Below are 21294 nucleotides of genomic sequence, written 5' to 3'. Positions count from 1 at the left end.
AAATGGTTGTTCGACCCCAAATGGGGTCCCGACCCACAGGTTGAGAACCACTGCTCTAGCTAGTATTTGCTGTTCTTCTTAAGGAACGAAAGTAACACTTCTTAACTTTGGAGAAGTGATGCTACCTCTAAAGAATTACCTGGTTACCAAGCGAAGCTCTCCTTTGTGCAGACTTTTCATGTGCAGATAAATTTTGCCTTGGAGGAGTGCTGGTATCCACTGTCATCTTTGTCGGGGTTGCTAAAGCAGCAGCCAATGAATATTGAAAGATAATTTCATTAATCACCTAAAACATATATGCTTAGACAAATGCTTAGTCTTTCACTGGGAAATTATAAAGCTTTTAAAATTGAAAACAGACTCCCAATGTAATCACTTGTCCTTTGTCTCTTAGCTTCAAACAGACTATGTTTAGAAAGATGTTGAGACTCCAGAAAGAGTACAGAGAAGAGCAACAAAGATGATTAGGGGACTGGAGGCTAAAACATATAAGGAACGGTTGCTAGAATTGGGTATGTCTAGTTTAACAAAGAGAAGGACAAGGGGGGACGTGATAGCAGTATTCCAATATCTCAGGGGCTGCCATAAAGAAGAGGGAATCAAGCTATTTTCCAAAGCACCTGACGGCAGGACAAGAAGCAACGGGTGGAAACTAATCAAGGAGAGAAGCAACTTAGAACTAAGGAGAAACTTCCTGACAGTGAGAACAATTAATCAGTGGAACAACCTGCCTCCAGAAGCAGTAAATGCTCCAACACTGGAAGTTTTTAAGAAGAGACTGGACAGCCATTTGTCCGAAAGGGTGTAGGATTTCCTGCCTGAGCAGGGGGTTGGACTAGATGACCTCCAAGGTCCCTTCCAACTTTACTACTATTACTATTACTATGTCAGAAACAGACTATAAATAGTCAACCAAAGGAAAAGGTTTCAATTCTCGACACTCACATGAAGGATCCGAAACTGCCGTATGGGAAGATTTCCTGGAACTCCTAGAGGAGGCAGAAGGTGTGGGGCTGTGATCAAACCTCTCCAATGCTTCTTTGAGGCTCACTGTATTTATATGATTGTCAGAACCAGAATCCTGACTCTGGAGGGGGAAAAAAAAAAGCATTTGCTATCTCATCCAAAACAAAACAATAGGAAAAATCAGGTTATATTTTTAAATTGTGCAGAAAAAAACTTTCATAAAGGCCACAACTTTCAAAGGGCATTCATCTACTTCTTCTGCTCCAAATTATTCCAGTTTTTGATGCTATGAAATAATCCAAATATCTTCCTCTCCCAGCCATGGCATACAGTCTGTGTTTGTTTGCTTTCTTACAATCCAGTAAAAAAAGGGCATAAAACAGGCCTGTCCAACCCATGGCCCACGGGCTGCAGGAGCCTCTGGTCAGCTAGAAATGCGGCCCAACAAGCTCGTAAACCTTTAACATTATTCTGGTATTTACATACGTTAACCATATTACATGTTTTATATATGGCCCAAGACAATTCCTCTTCACTCAGTGTGGCCCAAGTAAACCAAAAGTTGGACACACCTAACTGTATGAAAATGAAAAACTGGAAGCGAAAAGTGAGTGTGCACGTATAAAATGTGAGACTGAGAACGACAAGGTAGGTGTGTTGTGGAACTGAGTCAGAGAGAGAGAAGTGAATAGCCAATTCTTCAAGAATGAAAGCTTTTTAGAAAAGAAAGTGCAATCATTTTAAAAACGACCATGAGAACAAAGCAAATGTTTTGTTGTTCTACCCGTATTATATTTTGCAAACCTTCCTGTGTCCTCAGAACCAAAAGGACTGGAGACTCTTATAATAGTAGTGTGCTAAAGCTGGAAAATACTCATAGATGCATGAGAATTGTAGAAATGGAATTTAATAGCATTGTACACAGTGTTCCACTACATAAAACAATATCTGAAATTTATCTTTTCTGTAAACCTAACATAACAGAATGTTACTAGAACCCTGAATATTTAATTATTTCTGGTCTTATGAACATAAGAAATAGAAATAAATGTATTTATATATCATCATTATTCATCATCATTTTAGCTATGTTCTATCCACTGCAGGATGAAGGCCTCTTCCGCATGTTTCCAACCAATACGGTCCTGAGCTTTCTTTTGCCAATTGGGCTCGCAATACTTGCTAATGTCGTAGATCCATCTTGTTTTAGGTCTCTTTTGTGGACGCTTTTGATCAAGTGGGATCCATTCTACTGTGTTTCCCCGAAAATAAAACCCGGTCTTATATTTTTTTTTGCCTCCAAAAGAGGCATTAGGTCTTATTTTCAGGGGATGTCTTTTTCCCCCAATGTCTCACCCCGCCACTGCGGCACCAACAGCCCTGTCCAGCAGGAGCCCACATGGCCGCCAACAGCCCACTTCATCTGCAGCCGCTCGCCACCATTCACACATGTCACCCCACAGCCTCCGTTTAGAAAGGCCTCTGCAGCCAAGAATGGAGCTCCAGGTTGATGCTTGCGTTGCTCGCTGGTCTCTTTTTCGCCGGCAGGCGCCTTTTCAGGCCGGGGGGTTACACACGTGTCAACCCGGAGTTCTGTTCTCAGCTTCAGAGGACTTTCCTGAAGGCTGATGCATGAGAGCGGTGGTGAGCGGTTGCAGAAGTGAGCCGGCAACAACCACACAGGCTCCTACTGGATGGGGCCGTTGGTGCCATTGCCACAAGGCAAGGCAGGTGTTGTGGCATGGGAGGCCTGGCTGCGGTGGTCCTGAGGTAAGTGGGTCCGGGGAGCATGGGACAGCTCCACCCCCCCCCACCCTAGCTTGATTTTTAAGTGTGCCCCTTGCCCCACCTCGTGCAACGAGATGGTGGGACAGAGTGGACGGGTCTTAACTAGGGTTTATTTTGGGGGAAAGGGCTATATTAGGCACATACATAAAAATTAAGCTAGGGCTTATTTTTGGGGAAACATGGTGTGAGTGCCTTGGTCCAGCGGCCCTCAATTCTTCTTGTTATGTGACCAGCCCATTTCCATTTCAATTCTTTTATTCTCTAGATGGTATCGTATACTTTCGTTTGTTCTCTAATCCATGTGCAGGTCTTTCTAACTTGTCTTGCAATGCCAAGCACGTATCTTTCCAGGCTCTTTGCGCCATGTACTCATATATAACTTTTATGTGAATGCATTTTGGGAAATTCAGTTCACTTTATAGACGCAAATTAATTTTAATCCATTTAAATCCTTCACCAGGTGAAAGGAACAATATACTAGTAAAAAGAACAAATATAAAGAAAGAGCAGAAAACATACTTTCTCTGCTATAATCTCTGGCAGAGATTCTTCTATGCCAAGTTCACGCCGCCTTTCCGCTCGAACCTCAGCATAACTACAGATTAAAAAAGTGAAAATATCGGGATATTATCAAAACACACAAGCATTGGCCCCATTTAAGATATTGTATTTTTAGTTCTGTAGAGTTCTCTACTAAAACAAAACATACCGTATATTTCGGTGTATAAGGCGACTGGGCGTATAAGACGACCCCCAACTTTTGAAAAGATTTTCAGGGTTTAAAAAGTCGTCTTATACGCCAGAAAATACAGTAAAATATTGAATTTCTGTTTATAGATGAGCACAATAGGAGCTCCATTCCTTTGCTGCTGGAAAGCTTTGTCCTGTTAGTGCAGTGGTTCTCAACCTGTGGGTCGGGACCCCATTTGGGGTCGAACGACCATTTCACGGAGGTCGCCAAACCATGCTGTCCGCCATTTTTTTCCCTTTTCCCTAGCTGTCCTACTCCCTCTTATTGGTGGCCACACCCACTTGGGGGTCACCACAACATGGGGAACTGTATTATGGGGTCACGGCATTAGAAAGGTTGAGAACCACTGTGTTAGTGCTTATTTCTGTAAAAAAAAAAAATAGAGCTGGCCACTAGGGGGCAGATTGGTTTTAAATTCAGAGAACAGCTACCTGTATATTCCTGCGTATAAGACGACCCCCCCCCGACTTTTGAGAAGATTTTCTGGGTTTAGAAAGTCGTCTTATACGCCGGAAAATACGGTAATTATAATTCAGAATTAATGTAATCATACAACGTTTGTCTTGACTAACTCAAGATATTTTTCACTAGCCATTTTCCTGAAGCTTAGTTGAAACAGCAAAAGTAAAATAGAAGTAGAAAATGGTTTTAACCAATTAAAGTAAAAGGTGATGTTACCTTACTACTGTGTGTGTACATACGATGAATTCCGGTCTAGAATTCCATTGATGGTAGGTGATATAGTAATGAGTCTGCAACCAAATCCACTGCTGGCCTTTTGTGAGGAATCGGTAATAGCAGGATTTCCCTTTCCCGTACTGCATTACTATAATATAAACAACAAAAGGGAGGCTTCACAATATGCTGATTCTGGGATATGGCCTGAAACAGCTTACAGCATTTGTTTACATTTTCTTGATAGGAATCTAAATGTCTAAACACAAAGAGTTTAAATCTGTTGGAACTTATTATACAAGGAGACAAGATATCCAAATGACAAGAAAGAACCAGTGCTGAACAGGCTATATAAAACACGTCGGTTTTTAAAAAGTCGGCAACAAAGGCATTTCAACATGATTTTTAAAATTTGCGAAGATATGCCAAATCAAAGTGAGCTAATGATAAAAAATTAAAAAGGAAGCCTTATTTAAAAACAAGGAAAACAGTTCTATGAATTTTATTTATAACGATTGCACCATTGGTACAGTCTTTCTAAGCAAGTTGCATTTCCTAAGCTTTAATTATAGGGGGGAAAAATAGGAATATGTTTACCATTTGACATATTAATGGTGTTGCATTGGGTTCCAACCCTGGGCAAAGGTTAAACTAGATTACCTCCAAGATCCCTTTCAACTCTTATATTCTACGATTATGTAGGATGATTATGTTATTACTTACAATGCTCATGACATTTTGCCAAATTTTCCAAGTCATCCACATGATAATAATCATAGCCTGATGTCCCCAATACTTCAAAGGGTAAATAGCCTATAATTGGTGGTGCCCTGGATAATGATACAAGGATTATTTCTTTGGTTTTCAGAAATGAGGAAAAAAAATGCTATTTTTTTTTTCAAAAATGCATGGTTGGAATTAAATAAAAATATTCATCAACCACAACAGTGTTCATTGTTTGCTATACACAGATACACAGGTTTTCCCAGTTGCAATGTATGGCTGTGAAAGTTGGACCATAAGAAAGGCTGAGCGCCAAAGAATTGAGGCCTTTGAACTATGGTGCTGGAGAAGACTCTTGCGAGTCCCTTGGACTGCAAGGCGTTCAAACCGGTCAGTCCTAGAAGAGATCAACCCCGACTGCTCTTTAGAAGGCCAGATCCTGAAGTTGAAACTCAAATACTTTGGCCACCTAAAAAGAAGGAAGGACTCACTGGAGAAGGGCCTAATGCTGGGAAAGGTTGAGGGCAATAGAAGAATGGGATGACAGAGAATGAGGTGGCTGGATGGAGTCACTGAAGCAGTAGGCCTGAGCTTCAATGGACTCCAAGATGGTAGAGGACAGGAAGACCTGGAGGAACGTTGTCCATGGGGTCGCGATGGGTCGGACACAACTTCGCAACTAACAACAACAAATACACAGATAAGGCCAAATAATGCCCACTTGTGATAATAAAATGCTACTACTTGGGTACTATATTTCTAAGAAATGGCACCTGTGATCCAAGAAAAGGAATTTCCATTCTAAGCTATGCCTGGAGGTGAACTCTTCATTAGGTTCTTCCACTGTGCTCATTTCCTAGAAAAAATAAATAAATTAAAAAATGTAAGATTCTCAGAATTCCTCTGATCTAATTTAAAGACCCTTGTAATACAGTTGTCCAGATAATGAATCTGATTAATTTAATGAAACTAGCTGCACATGCATTACTATCAATTTTGTAGGATGAACATTTCCTCACCATAGGAGTTTTGTTCATGGGTTCAACAAACGAACCGCAGGCACCCTCAGCACATCCACCTATTTCTCTTCAGAGCTGGGAATAAGTCTGCTGATGTAGCTGGTCCCTGTACTATTTCCAATGGATAATTCATGTGCTGTATTCTTTTTTAAAGAGGGTGGCCTTTAGAAATCATTTCCAGCAATTTAATTTTTCATGATGAATGACTCACCACACAGATATCAGCATTTCTATAGGGAAGATATATCTACTTTGGTTCCAGTAACAAACAGTTGAGACATATAAGGTTAAGGTAAGACTTGGGCTTCATCCACTAGATGTTACTAAAATGCAGCAAACAGAAGCTGGATGTAGATGCTTTCACATCTCCGGTACTTCACAAAAGCCCTTTGTCTAGGGCAGTGGTGGCGAACCTATGGCACGCATGCCAGAGGCGGCACTCAGAGCTCTCTCTATGGGCATGCCAGCGTTGCCCCAGCCCCGCCTCCCCCCGTGGCCCCCTCACCAGCAGCCCCCCCAGAGAGTTGCCCCCGGGCGCGGCCCGTGCGAAACAGCACAGCCAAGGACATGGCAGCCAAGCAGTAGGGACAAGACTCCGCCCTCATTCCCTGTCGTGTGCAGATATGCTGTGGAGTGCAAGCGGAGGGCGTGGCCGCCATGGTGCTGCAGGGCTGCCACGGCGATCTGCTGAGGCGGGCTGTGGAGGCCGTGGGTGGCCCTACAGGTGGGCAGGTGGGGCAGGGGTGGAGTGGGCGGGGCTGTTTTTGGGCACTCGGTGTCTAAAAGGTTCACCATCACTGGTCTAAGGCAAATACCATTATTTGTGTCAGAATCCAATTATACTTCATCTCCAGTTATCAATTATAGAAAACCCCATTTTTGCCCTCTCTGGATTCTGTCATACAAGAACGGGAAGGGGGTGAACAAAGGGGCTTTATGGCCCTCACTTCCTTCGGTACAACTTCAATGGGATTGAATGTGGATAGCACCAAAAGGCCTTATCATAACAAAGGAGGCTATTACCTTTCATGTAGTTTTCTCTGAAGTCTCCATCCAGCCGGCAGAAAGGAAAAGGGGGTGGGATTGTGATGCCTGAAACTGTCGCTGGAAGAGGGGGGTAATTGGGTGGGACTACTGGGGAACCCCTTAAAACCTTGAATGGGACAGCTTGGACCCCAAGTCCTGTCTAGAACGCCTGCAACCATTTTCTCTTAATAAAGGATTCCTGTTGGAAGAATTATTCCAAGAGTTCTGTCTTCTTAAGATGCAAAGTGGGGTGGGTCCTTACAATTAGTTTGTTATTTTAACAACTAAATATCTTTTCTAGTCTGGAAACTGCTGCTTAATATTTAAATAACTATTAAATAAGAATAAATCAGATTAAGTAAAATGCAAAGAACTAGCCCAAAAGATTTTGATGAAACAATTTTAACCAACCTTAATAAATTGAGGTGTAGCTAACCTAACTGTAGCTACAAGGCAAATTCTGTCTTCATACGAAGACCTGTGAGGTCGTTGGATGGTTTCTTCATAACCATTATGTGCAGAGTTAGGCACTATACAGAAAAGAAAGAGTTTAAAATTACAATAACTACAAAGCATCGGCACAAACACATATAAATAAGCAATAGTTCAAAATACAACACACTATCACCTGAAAAATAAAGAGTTCACTTTTTAAATGAGAATTTAATTTATCACTTTAAATTAAACTTTAATTGCATTAAAGTAATATTAATCCAAACTCTTTGTTTAGTTCAGGGGTAGGCAACCTTGGCTCTTTTATGACTCATGGACTTCAACTCCCAGAACTCCCATGCTGGCTCAGGAATTCTGGGAGTTGAAGTCCACAAGTCATAAAAGAGCCAAGATTGCCTACCCCTGGTTTAGTTAGTGAAACTAATTCATTAGAATAACGAGTTGATTTTAATCAACAGCCAATTTTAATTTCCCACACACTTCAGACTAAAATCTCTGTGGGCACACACGCCTCGCTCTTTGGCTAAGTTTTCGCAAGAAAAAGCCATTTCTCAAGCCCCTTCCTAGCCAAAACAAGCCTCCGGAGCGAGCACACCTCGCTCTTCTTAAGAGCAATTCTGCGAAAACAAGCCTCCAGCGCGAACATGCTCGCTCCGGAGGCTTGTTTTGGCTATGAAGGTGCTTGAGAAATGTGTTGCTCTCAAACTTACAAAGTACAAGCCAAGGTTAGACAAATTATCAGCATGCATACAACAGCAAAAATCATATTAATTGTTCAAAAGCATGCCAAATGCAAACATTTACCTTTCAATAAAAAGTTGTTTGTGTCATTGAAAGCTTTGTTATTGTGTTTTTCTTTTAAGACAAAGGATGTTAATGTATGAGTTGTTTTTTTTAAATGAAAACCTCAGTATTCAGGTTAAATTGCCAAGTTGGCACTTTGCAATCAATAAGTGGGTTTTGGTTTTCAGTTTGGGCACTGGGTCTCTAAAAAGTTTGCCATCACTGGCCTACAGTCTGACCAAGACCTATAGGCTAAGTAAGCTGTCATTTCAAGTAGGTAATCTGGAGAACCTGAAAAGAGCAGCAGGTTTTTCATTTTGAATTTCTTTCTTATTTGTGCTTGCAGAGGCAGGTATTTGGGAGACTTCCTGCCTCAAACAAGAAACTATGGTACAGATAGTCCTCAATTTACAACAGTTCATTTAGTGACTCTTCAAAATTACAATGGCACCGAAAAAAGTGACTAGGACTGTTTTTCACGCTTACGACCGTTGCAGCATCCCCATCAACATCTGATCAAAATTCAGATCGTAGCAAGTGGTTCATACTTATGATGGTTGTGATATCCCAAGGTCGTGCAGCCTTCTGACAAATAAAGTTAATGGGGAAGCCAGATTCACTTAATAACCGTGTTGCTAACTTATTGTTTGCAGTGATTCACTTAACAACTGCGGCAAGAAAAGTCATAAAATGGAGCAAAACCTATTTAAACAAATATGTCACTTAATCACAGAAATTTTGGGTTCAATTGTGGTCGTAAATTGAGGACTACGTGTATAATTCTACTTCCATGTAAAGGGATATGAGGTTGCAACCTTGAACTCAGAAAAAAGAGCTCTTTAACTTAAAATTCAGCTATCTTCAGGCTCATTATACATTCTCATTTACAGCTCCATAATAACTATGATGAGTATAATGCAGTGTCTCTAAAAGAATCAGCAGTTCAGGAAATTGAAATTAAATTGTTAATATCCACCTTTCATTGCCTGGTGTTTTCATGCTCATATCATTGTAACTCTATCATTATCAATTTGGTATTATGCCTATTCATTGTACAAAAGCAAATAATTTTTCTTATTTGTTTTACCATTTCACAGGTTGTCAAAACTGTGAAAAATATTGCTTATCAAAACATATTACGTGCTTTAATTAACTTACTGTTACTCAAGGATTTAAAGTTTCCTATGCATTTTACATATTCATATGTAGGTGGCTCTTTAGGGTCTATTGTCCCTCGAAGCATATGGCAACAGAACTCCAGTTGATTTTTTGCTGCAACAATAAATTGAATAAATAGTGAAATATCAAGATTAAATTAAAAGCTGATATATTTGAGTAAAGTATGATACAAAATAAGAACCAATGGAAGAAGCTACTTTTTGTATGGCATAGCATTATCTTAGCCATCTAAGTTTATTTTTAGTATCTTTGCACAATGTCTAGATCTTTCACATTTATAAAATAATGCCTGTGCAAATGTACTGCGTGTCCCTCCAGATTCACATAGCTTTATGCCCAGACTAATATCACTATAACTGCAGTTTTTAACTTACTTTCTTAGCTCAAATGAACACTTTTTATCTATAGAACTATTGGCATTGCAAAATACTATTACTTACAATAGTCATTTTTTAATCGGCTACATTGTGAGTGACCAGCTTTTATGAAACTCGGATAAATCACTGATAGAAATATGCAGAAACCACTCGTTTCAATTCATGGACTACTGTAAAAATAGCTCTATCTTTTTTGAGTTTCCCCAAAGATAATATCCAACATTCATATTGGAAGTAAGATTTTGAATATAGCTCTGTTGTCCACTGATACAGAATGAGAAAAACAAAATTAGCTGTAAGCAGTGGTGTGCTGGAGCTGGCATGTACTGGCTTGTAGGAGCCAATTGTTAAATTTTCTAGAATTCTGAAAGCTAGCTGACAACAGAGTGGAGTCCCAACACCTAGTGTGTGCCAATCAGCTGTTTGGCAAGGTGGTGATAATGGAGCTGGCAGAGTCAGTTGTTAAATATTTATCAGCTGTTAAATATTTCCTCTGGAAGGGACCTCAGAGGTCTTCTAGTCCAACTTCCTGCTCAAGGCAGGAGACCTTACCATCCAGGTTAAACGGCTGCCCAGTATATTTTTAAAACCTCCAGTGATGAAGTATCACAATGTTCTCACTGTCAGAAAATTTCTCCTTACTTCTAGGTTGGATCTTTCTTTAACAAAGTTTTCACCTATTACTTCTTTCCTGCCCTCTGATCCTTTGGAGAATAAATCAATCTCCTCTGTGACAGTGTAGTAGCTATATGTGGGGTTTTTTCCAGCTAAAGTTGAATAAAGATTATGTATGCCAAATAAAAGAAATTGGAGCAGGGGCTTTTAACCTGCATCTCTATCGAACTTGAAAAATGTTCCAGTAGCTATGTGCTTTTGAAAAAAAAAAAGGACATTTGCAGCAATGATAATTTATTCTGCAAATAATACATATAAACACATCAAACATGTTGAAATGTTTTTGTGCCAAGGTGTACATAAAGAATAATTATGCTTTTTCCTAAAATAGTTATTGGGGTTGAGAAGAAATTAGCTGATTGATATTTTCCACAAAATATTTCAGGACTCTGTCAAGTCTGTTAATTAATTCAGCTCAGAAATGATTGCTATACAAACTCCAAAAATGCAACACTAGAGAAAAGTAGCCAGTATAAAGAAATAATAAAAGGATCCCTTCCCCCTCAAAAATACACTGTAATTGGTTAGGGAAATAAAATTATTTCCAAATCATTCTGCTTATCTTGAAGTCTCTTATTTGGCTAAACCTAACACATTCAATATTTCCAGTCTCTACTATTATCCCAGTTTCAGATAATCCAACAGAGTTTAGACCAGTGTTTCTCAACCTTGACAATTTTAAGGCATGTGGACTTCAATTCCCAGAATTCCACAGCCAGCAATGCTGGCTGTGGAATTCTGGGAGTTGAAGTCCACATGCCTTAAAATTGTCAAGGTTGAGAAACACTGGTTTAGACAGTGTTATAGCTTTGAATGATAAATAAAATAGTGTACAAATAAAGTTTTCTGTCATTCCCTGCATTTCTGAAATTCAGAGTGTGTAATCTTTTATATAACAAAAATAGCTCTGGATTAAGAAAACTCTACTATTTGGAGAAGCACAAAAGTACCAAAGACAATGGGACTGAAGAAACAGCTAAAGAGCCATAAAAAAACTGTTATGAAAAGGAAATAGTATCTGATGATAGAAGTACACTTCAGTTGTTGGCGGCATCATTTGTTTTGCATAATACTATCCTTTTCATTTACCCAACAAGTGAATTACTTCAGTGAATTCTTACCCCAACAGATAAATAATTGTCTTTTCAGGAAGTCGTATATTTGTAAACATGCAGGGCTTTAGGATATTTCCTTGTAATTATAAAATAATTCAAAATTTCAACTTACATTTTAAATATTCTGGGGTCAATGAATCACTTTCCAAAAGATGTGTAGATAGTATTTTATAAACCTCTGAATGTTCCCCCTCAGGGACAAAATTAAATATACTCTGATCCACAAGGTCAGACTAAATGAGAAAAAAAAAACAGATTGAAAACTAAAATGCAGTATTAATGAATCTCACTTTTTAATATAAAATCAATCTGCCAAAGAGAAAAAAGTATACATTCTGTAGCACATGATCAGGTATGCTACATCAGTATTAATTTAGATGTGGCTAATAAAAGTTACTATATTCCCATTTTTAATTGTGTTCTAGTCCCATGAATATAGAAAGCATTGAACTCTTCAGTGGAGGAATTATAGTATCCAACTTTGAAGTAGCAGTTGTGAAACCTGTGAAGAAGCTACCTGTCTGCTGGATGGGTGACAATGGGCCAGTCACCTACTCAGACTCATGACAAACTACTTTTAAAAATTGCCTTGTTGTTGCTAGGAGTCAAAAGTGACTTTAAAAAAAAACAGTTTTCTACGGCATTGTCTGCTTTATTATAGAACCTTTCTTTTGTAATTTCTATATGGATATATAGCATAAAATAACCTCCCTTGACTTTTGGATGTCAAGTAATGAAATATTGGTTCAGAGTATTCATTTTCAAGTGTTCTGAAAAATACATGTATAGTCAGTAGGATTTTCTACTCGTTTCCTTTCAGGGGCAAAACTTCATGCCACAGTACAAATATTTTTAGCTTCATAATGTATGAATGTGGGACAAGCTCTTGAGACTGCCTGTCTGGTTAGATGAAACTACTGGTAAAAAGTTTGGACTTGGATCAGTTAAGTGTAGAGAAGTACATATTTGCCAGCATATTTCAGTTCACACATACAGTAGTGGCCAAAATTGTGGAAACCTTTTGGGAAAAGTGTATTTTTGAGGTTTGATGGCTAATAACACCACTTTTATTTGGAGTAATACCATAAAATTATATATCAATGGAAAGATAATTGAATCAAGAATGTAATGCAACATAGTTTGTTCAATTATCTGTACTGCATTCTATGAAAAGTTATAGCCAAATAACCAGAAAAGGAAGCACAACTTCTTAGGTTGATCTCAGGGAGCTTTCCTTCATCCAGTTGTAGCCAATGAGCATGAGTGTTTAGAGAGCCAATCGGGTATCATCTTGTTTTGGCAATGAGCCAATCAGATCACAGTAGAATTCAGTTATTGATGTCATGTATTGAAGCTGAGAGGAGGATATTGGTCAGTGTGTTATGTGATTGCTATCAAGTTGGTTGGGTTCTTTCATTTAGTGAACTTGTAAAACGTAATAAAATTAAAGTAATGGTGCAAAGAGTTGACCGGTTGCCCAGAAAGCGATGTAAAATAGTATTATTAAGTGAACAAGGCTACAGTTATAAAGAAATTAAAAGAAAAATTGGTGGAAACTTAACCAATGGTGGCATTTCTACTGTACACTTTTCCCAAAAGATTTCCACAATTTTGGCCACTACTGTACAAGCATCTATCCTTCCATTATATTATTATAATTTGTTTATCCACTCTTCCAATCTTTAGTATATAAAAAACTGCAACAAATTTTATGTCAGGTTTATTTTTGCCAAATAACACTCCATATCTTAATATACTTCTTTTGAAGCTAGTTTGTGCTATTGTATGAAATTCTATTCAATGAAAAAGATGTTTTCAAAAACCAGAAGCTTTCTCTTAAGATGATTACATTGGTTCTAGCCATCAATATTGATGAAAGTGAGCATTTAAAGAGAATACATGCTTATATAAACTGCATTTTATTCTTCAATGTCTGAAAGGAAAGCATAGGGCAAATTTTGAAAATGGCCAGCCTAACTCTAGTATAGTGGAAAGGTAGATTAAAGATCTTCAGCTGAGTATCTTCGTTTTGTGATCTCAATCAGAGATACTCTTAGTAGTCTGCATGGGGAGGATACATGCATGGGGATTATTATATGCCATCATAGTCCATCTGATTCTTCAATAATTTATTAATCATCTGTTAGTAATTGCAAAAAATATATTACTTTCTCTACCCAGAGGCCGATTCAGGAACATGAAGAACTTGCTGGATTTACACAGGCATTCTTGCATGCGCCTTGCAGCATGTGTTTGCATATAGGCAGCAATATAGGTTTAAAACTTTTATTATCCTTTTCCTATTTATTTAATTAACATAAATTAATTAATGTGTCTTGTTTGCCAGCTGAGTTGTAATGGACTCTTAAGTAACTTATAAAATGTATAGTAAAAAAAAATCAAGATTATGATTACTTTAAACAATAAAATATACAACCCAATTAGCCAAATGAATATTAAAAGTGTCATGCCGAAATTGTTTAGTATGGCATCACTGATAATAATTCATCCCTAAGAACTTCTGGAAAATCTATGCTTTTTAGGAATGGGATGAGGTTGGGGGTCTTCAAACAGAGGGGAGCTACTGCAGAGAATGATCATGTCTAGCTTCCTATAAGGATCTTTAACAAATAGTCCCTAGTCAGTTAAGCGAGACCAAGTCTGTAGAGGTTATATACCTAGCTCAGGGGTAGGCAACCTTGGCTCTTTATGACTCGTGGACTTCAACTCCCAGAATTCCTGAGCTAGCACAGCTCAGCTTGGAAACCTCTCCCTTTCCTCTCAGCATGACTGGCTCAGGAATTCTGGGAGTTGAAGTCCACGAGTCATAAAAGAGCCAAGGTTGCCTACCCCTGACCTAGCTATATTATGGTGACCTCACAATGCTAATACTGCAACTGCCACAGTTGCTTAATATACTGCAATGCTGGACAAACACTGGTGAATGGAGCAGGCCCTGGTTTTAGGCCTGACAGAGCTGGGGTGTATCATTTTCTGAGTTCTCCAGAAACCTTCCTGTCACAGCACTGACCTTAGAGAAACTATAGTACAAGACAGACCAGACTTTCCTAGGCTGGTGCCCTCCCGGTGCAATGAATTTCAACTCACATAATTCACAGGAAGCCTGGCCTGAGAGGAAACCCAACACATTGAGAGGGCACCAGGGTTGTGGAAAGCTGAGAATAACACAGTAGAAGTTCCACTGAGAAAAAAAAACAACAAAGTCTTTAAAAAGATGAGAATGCTGTTTAAATTCCAGATTCTTAAATGGCAGATGGTAAATTGCCCATCAAATGACTTTAGAAGTTTGGTATCTCTCTGAAAGTGTGTACTTACTGGCAAATGTTCAAGTAAGGGGGTTACACTTTCTGATACATATATTATACTTCCATCTGTCATGATTGCTAGAAAAAAACCATCAAGAGCCTGAAATTAAACAAAAGAAACAGTAAGAGATAAACTGGTCTCTAACTGTTAATTTAGTCAACATTCAGTAAAAGGAAATAACTTAATTGAACGTAAAAGTAAACCTGCTTTCCATGGTGAATAATGTATAGTTGGCAATGCTGAACATTATCTAAATAGAAGATTCTGGGTTAGGTTGGGAAAATGTACAGTAGATTATTGCTGATATTATTTTTATCTTATTTTTCAGTCTAAAAAGACTCTCAACAGGGCTAGAGTTTATGTTAGATAAAAATTAAGAAGGCTGAAATTCAAATAACTTAAATAAAATATTAGCAAAAATATTACTTCAAAAAACCAGAAGAAACAAAAACAGTAGAAATCAGCAATCGGGAACTGAAGTAATAAATTACAATGTTATGAATTCCCAGGGGAAAAAAAAAAGCCTCTGCTGTCTTTTGGAACCAAGTCCTAATTGATGGAAAAATGGAAAGCATTTTCTATAAGCTAGACTCAATCTTCTGGGCTTTGAAAAGTGATAAGATACATTAAAGCAGGAGTCCAACATTAGTCCAAGAGCCAATTTAATCTTATAAATATACAAATAATATATTCCAAACTATAAACAAGGCATCTTCCCTCCCACTTTCCCTGAATAGCATTCTGCGTAAGTGACATTTCTTTGGAACATATTTTAACACACTATTAATAAAAATGCACTTTAAGGATAATGTGATGCTAAAAAGTTACGTTCAACTGTGCCAATGTACGGTAATATAAAAAAGTAACAGCAATAATAGTCTAATCACATATTTTAAGATAAAAAGACATTACCTCTAACATTAACTGAGTGAATTCTTCATTACTAAGGAATGTGGGTTTCCAGTCCTGTCGTATCTCACTGGCATCTGACTGGGCAGTGATTTCTACAAAACAATAGAAATTTTCTATTGTACCTATCCACCTTTGTATGCTACTAACAATCCTGTTATTCTAGATGGGGAGAAGGCAATGAGCTACCAAAAATGAGAGTACTGAGTCAGTCAAACAGATGAAAAACAAAAGGTTCACTTTGCAAGATTGCTCAGTTTGCATTTTGCTTCAAAGTGTCTGGCCAGGATCCTACAAGACTATTATTTTCCAACACCAAATATCCATTCTCTATGCAAATGAAGTGAGTTGTTAATCCTTTGTTAAGGTCCAAAATTCCATCCAGCTAACTAACACAATAGCTTACTTGACCTTAAATTGCTCTTTAGATGGAGAATACATTATTTGCAGCTACCAAAAATTTAACTAAAATTCACTTTAAATTCTGGCTGCAGCCAAACAATTCTTATTTTTTTTATCAGTATTATGCTGCAAATCAATAAAGCTCACAAACATAAGGTAAACTTAACATCTTATTTAAATAACTTGCATGGGATAGAAGTTCTATAGCAGACATGTCAAACCCGCGACGTCACATGATGTCACGCAATGTATCGGGACAGTTTTGCCATTGCTGGCAATGGGGTGGGCGCGGCTTCCATGTGACACGTCCGGCCCGTGGGCCAGCAGTTTGACACCCCTGTTCTAGAGAGAATGGGAACAAATTCCATTCTAAGAAGCTCAAGCATGAAAGGGACAAGAGAAAACTTTCACCTGATCCGTCAATCAAACCTAAACCAATCAATCCAAATGGTGAGCAGAAGAATCAGTCAAAACCAAGAAAAGGTAGGCTTTAAAAAGAGCATAGGGAAATTCTATTTTGCCTTTGGTATAACTTGTTTTTTATGAGGGGGAGAAGTTTTCCAGTTGGCACATAGCCAGGTGAGCAAGACTCTAATTCTCAGGGAATTGGAAAATGGAGATACAGGAAATATTTAGCAATTTAAGAACTAGTGGAAGTAGAAATGAATTAGACTCTACTTTCTGTAGATTCCTTCTTTTATTAAAAAATGATTTTAATGAAGTTCTTGGCCTTCAATTTTCTGTATTGGTTCTCTGTGCGTGTTTATTCTGGGCTAAAAATAAACAGCCCTTTTGCTTAATTCCTTCCTATATTTGTCTTTCTCATGTATCACTATAACTTAAGTCAGGGGTGTCAAACTCAATTTCATTGAGGGCTGCAGTTGCCCTCGGGGGGGGCAGGGGGGGCGGCCTACTGGGTGGGCGTGGATGGAGTGGGTGTGGCCTACTGGGTGGGCATGGCCAGCTCTACATCGTTTACGTCAAAGGTGCCTGTGGGGGCCTGGGCAGGAGTGGGACAGATCTGAGGGTCTCTGGCAGAAGGGGGTGGGATCGGGGCAAACGCCAAGGCATGGTCCATTTCTTTATTCCTCACAAAGGGTGACACCTCCTCAGCATGCACCCAGGGGGCAGGGACAACATGGCATGGGCTGGTTCCTCGCCGTTTCTAGACGGCCTTGTGGAGCTAAGACTGAATAAGTTTCAGCATAGATGGCCACCACAAAATTGTACATTGGCTCCCGGCTGGCCTGGGCCAGGGCCAAGGCAGCGGGGGCCGTTCCCTCACTGTTCCCAGGATGGCTTCGTGGGCCACATGAAACCACTTCGCGGGCCGCATCCGGCCCCCGGGCCTTGTGTTTGACATGTCTGACTTAAGTGGATATTTTTTTAACTTTTTCCCAAAATCAATCCACCCATTCTGGAAGAACTTCAATTATAGCACACACTTCTTGCTGGGCTAAGCTACTGAGGAAATGGATAGGAGATCTGTCTTTTGACTCCCTTCAAGTAAAAGTCCGCAGAGAGGGGTTTTGTCTGGAATGAAGTGGACAACATTTATTATCTAAGCTTTCACAAGAAGTGAGAATTATACATCTAAAACATTCCTCATGAGAATCATGGGGCCAATTCACCTGTTTGCATATGTGCATATATAGTTTTTTTGCGGTCATGTTTATATAACTCTAATAAATTCAGTAATTTCACTAAACAAAGACTTTTAGAAATAAGTCACTGTAAATAACAATAGAACTTAAGACTTATATACTGCGTCATAGTGCTTTACTGCCCTCTCTAAGTGACTTACAGAGTCAGCATATTGCCCCCAACAGTCTGGGCCTTCATTTTACTGACCTTGGAAGGATGGAAGGCTGAATCAACCTTCAGCCTTCCATCAGTGGTCATTCTAACCACTGCACCACCAGGGCTCAAGGTAAAGAAAAGTCGAACTTATTGTCAAAACATTTGTTTGCTATAACGTAACCAGTTACTTTCAAAAAGCATGATAACTTTCACAAAATTTTTGTGTTCTTTTCTAGAGTTGTAAAATCCCTTGAAAAGAAGTGGTTTGCAAGGCATGTAAACCCCATAAAATACAATCATTTAAAGGCTGTATCTGCATGTATATAGTTTCGACTAGAAAAAAAATGAAGCAAAGAGGCTATACCAGTGGTGGCGAATCTATGGCACGTGTGCCAGAGGCAGCACTCAGAGCCCTCTCTGTGGGCACGCGTGCCGCTGCCCCAGCAGAGTTTGCCAGAGTAGCGAGCACATGTCATTTGGAAGTGACAGGGCAGGAAGTGAGCGAGCAAGCGGCGTTGGCCCCTCAGGGATGCCCCAGAGATGGTGAGGGACTGGCCCCGGCCACGCTCACCCAGTCTGCCGTGACCACTGCAGCCACGCCCACCCAGTGGACGACCTCCCCCTAAGGGCACCACAATGCTGATGCAGCCCTGGCACTTTGCGATAAATAAGTGGGTTTTGGGTTGCAGTTTGGGCATTCGGTCTCTAAAAGGTTCGCCATCACTGGACTATACATACACATTTATGTGGAGACAGCCAGAAACTACTTACAAAGCAGCTGTGGAAGCTTGAAAAAGATGTGGCTGCTTTAAAAACTTAAAGAGGAGTGCTCTTTATCTATTGTTACACTTTGTGAAACACCTCTTTCAAGGGATTTGCTTAATCTTACTATTTTTCATCTTTGAAATGTTATATTTTGCAGCGGTGGTTGTTGCTTATGGTCTATCCATTTAAAGTATTAATTCCAGTGGCTTCTCAATAACTCATCTGCCAAAGTCTATAAATGTTATACACTGGGATAGGGAGGAACTGAGTATGCATTTATATATTTTGTATCATTATTTCAGAAGATTTTCCCTTGGAGCTGCACAAAGGACGATAATATATTTATAAATTTCAAAAAATGCACAACTTTTGCGTAACATCTAAAAAATTACCTTTGTGCTTCCTTAAAAAGTCAATACTCTTCTGCAATACAGTGGATTTATCCATCTTTCGAGCATTGCCCGGAAGCATGGATCCCAGTTCTTTGATGAGTATATTAAATTGATCTCTGCGTTTCTTTTCAGACTTGTTTCTTGATACTCTATTAAAAAAAATAATTATAACTAACATAAAAGAGAATGGCATTATACAAATTCTTGATGGGTAATTAACACTGGATCCTGAGGAAGACATGTTATAGCCACATCAAAGTCATAAAATTTAACTCTATCACAACTAAGAGAAGAATCCAAGGTCTTGCAAAGAGTAGATCAGGGGTCAGCAACCTTAAACATTCAAAGAGCTACTTGGACCCATTTCCCGCAGAAAACACTGGGAGCTGTAAAACTTGTGCACACATGCGCGCGTGCCGAAGAGGGAGCTTCATTGAAGAGTTTAATTAAAAAGAAATAGAGGCTGGTGTGCATGAATTCTCTCTCTCTCTCTCTCTCTCTCTCTCTCTCTCTCTCTCTCCCTCCCTCCCTCCCTCCCTCCCTCTCCCCCCCCCCTTTCCTCTCTCCGATCTTCTGCTCACCTGGCCAGCTGGTCTGACACTGTTCTCCGAGAAGCTGACACACATTCTTATTGGGTTGGCTCTCTCCTGCTCTTGGTCTGCCAGTCCTCTTCCCCCACTCAGTGTGTGTGTGTGTGTGTGTGTGTGTGTGTGTGTGTGTGCGTGAGAGAGAGAGAGAGAGAGAGAGAGAGAGAGAGAGAGAGAGAGAGAGAGAGAGAGAGAGCGCTGCTGCTTTCTGCTTGCTGCTGCTTTCTGCGGAGACGCAGCAAAGGAAGGAGCCCTGCTCAATAAGCTTGTCAGCTTGTCGGAGAACAGCATGAGGCCACTGTCTTTTTTACACACACACACACACACACACACACACACACACACAGAGAGAGAGAGAGAGAGAGAGAGAGAGAGAGAGGGGAAGCGCAAGTGCCTCTCTCTGTCTCTGTCTCTCTGCAAATGGCGGAGGAGGCTGGGAGCCACAGGAGAAGGCTCAAAGAGCCACATGTGGCTCCGGAGCTGCAGGTTGCCGACCCATGGACTAGAGGAATGCTGGATCTAGTAGAGAGGAGCCATGTTGGTCAGATGGATGTCCCACAATAAATCCCAAATAAAGCTTTATGGGTAAAAAAAGTAGGCAATCCTATCACTAACAGGACCTGAAATTGAGTATTTTAGGCAGTCATGAATCTGAAGCCTCCTTCATTTCTTTAGCTATCTGCCCATTTTCCAAAGTACATAACCACCAACTGACATAGTTCCTTTCCCAACCATTACTTGGTAAGAAAGAGGAAAGTATAAATCCTACATCACTGTTTCAGAAGTTATTACAAAGCATTCCAATCCCATCACCCTCATCACCAAAAAGCTCCTCCTACTGATTTCATAAAAAATATACATACAAATTGATAAGTAGAATATGACTAAGTCTAGATTCAGCAAACCCATTTTCTCCCTTAATTTTTAAATTTTGTATCAATTAATTATTTTAAAATATATAGAAATCATCTAGGAAACAAATATAGGACCATTCATCAAAATATGGTATTTTGGAATTAAGAATACATATGTCATCTTTTCCACTTTTGCTATGAGAAACTTGATTGGGGATGCATTTTTTCCCCTTTTCAAAACCATGATCAGGACTACTAGTCCAAATAATTACGTGAAAATATTTGCTTTAGACACACTAATTGCCTTGATATGTCCACTTTAACTTTTTTTTCTTAAAAAAGGAAACAGTTTCTAAATAGTTGCACATATGCAAATACAAGATTTTTTTTAAAAAAATGTAGAAGTCTAGAATCTCCTTAGAATAAAATGGGGGAAAAAAAGTTATTTGCTCAGCATTTTTCTTACAGTAATTAGTAACTAAATTACTACTCAATGTTTACTGTAAAACAGATACTGTCACTTCCACATTGACGACAATGGGAACGGAAGAAGAAAAGACTATTTCCAGTCAATCTTTCATTTTCTTTCCATATCTCCATTCATTCTTCGACAATATACCTCTCCACCTTATGGAGATTGTTTCAAAACGCTATCTTTGAATTGCACAGAATGCCCTTTCAATGCATAAATACCCCTCTTGGCCACAAATAAAGAGTTTTCGTGCTAG

General features: G+C 39.3%; 1 protein-coding gene across 7 annotated transcripts in view; it reads right to left on the bottom strand.

Annotated features, from left to right (window-relative positions):
• CLOCK (clock circadian regulator) overlaps window positions 1-21294 on the bottom strand; it is a 60859-nt gene that overhangs the window by 18063 nt on the left and 21502 nt on the right. For 6 of the 7 annotated variants that reach the window (XM_039362877.1, XM_039362875.1, XM_039362881.1 and 3 more), the window contains 12 exons: window positions 19126-19274; window positions 15770-15861; window positions 14867-14956; window positions 11643-11763; window positions 9343-9456; window positions 7360-7478; window positions 5677-5759; window positions 4904-5010; window positions 4184-4331; window positions 3274-3349; window positions 946-1087; window positions 140-240 (listed from right to left, as the gene is read on the bottom strand). In XM_039362877.1, coding sequence (XP_039218811.1) covers window positions 140-240; window positions 946-1087; window positions 3274-3349; window positions 4184-4331; window positions 4904-5010; window positions 5677-5759; window positions 7360-7478; window positions 9343-9456; window positions 11643-11763; window positions 14867-14956; window positions 15770-15861; window positions 19126-19274 — 1342 coding nt within the window. The remainder of the gene's footprint in view (window positions 1-139; window positions 241-945; window positions 1088-3273; window positions 3350-4183; window positions 4332-4903; window positions 5011-5676; window positions 5760-7359; window positions 7479-9342; window positions 9457-11642; window positions 11764-14866; window positions 14957-15769; window positions 15862-19125; window positions 19275-21294) is intronic. The other variant, XM_039362882.1, reaches the window with a different exon arrangement.

This window comes from Crotalus tigris, unplaced genomic scaffold (assembly GCF_016545835.1).
Source record: "Crotalus tigris isolate CLP2741 ecotype Arizona unplaced genomic scaffold, ASM1654583v1 scf7180000019483.1746242, whole genome shotgun sequence".
Classification (NCBI taxonomy): Eukaryota; Metazoa; Chordata; class Lepidosauria; order Squamata; family Viperidae; genus Crotalus; species Crotalus tigris.
This window is presented reverse-complemented; position numbering and strand designations above follow the sequence as displayed.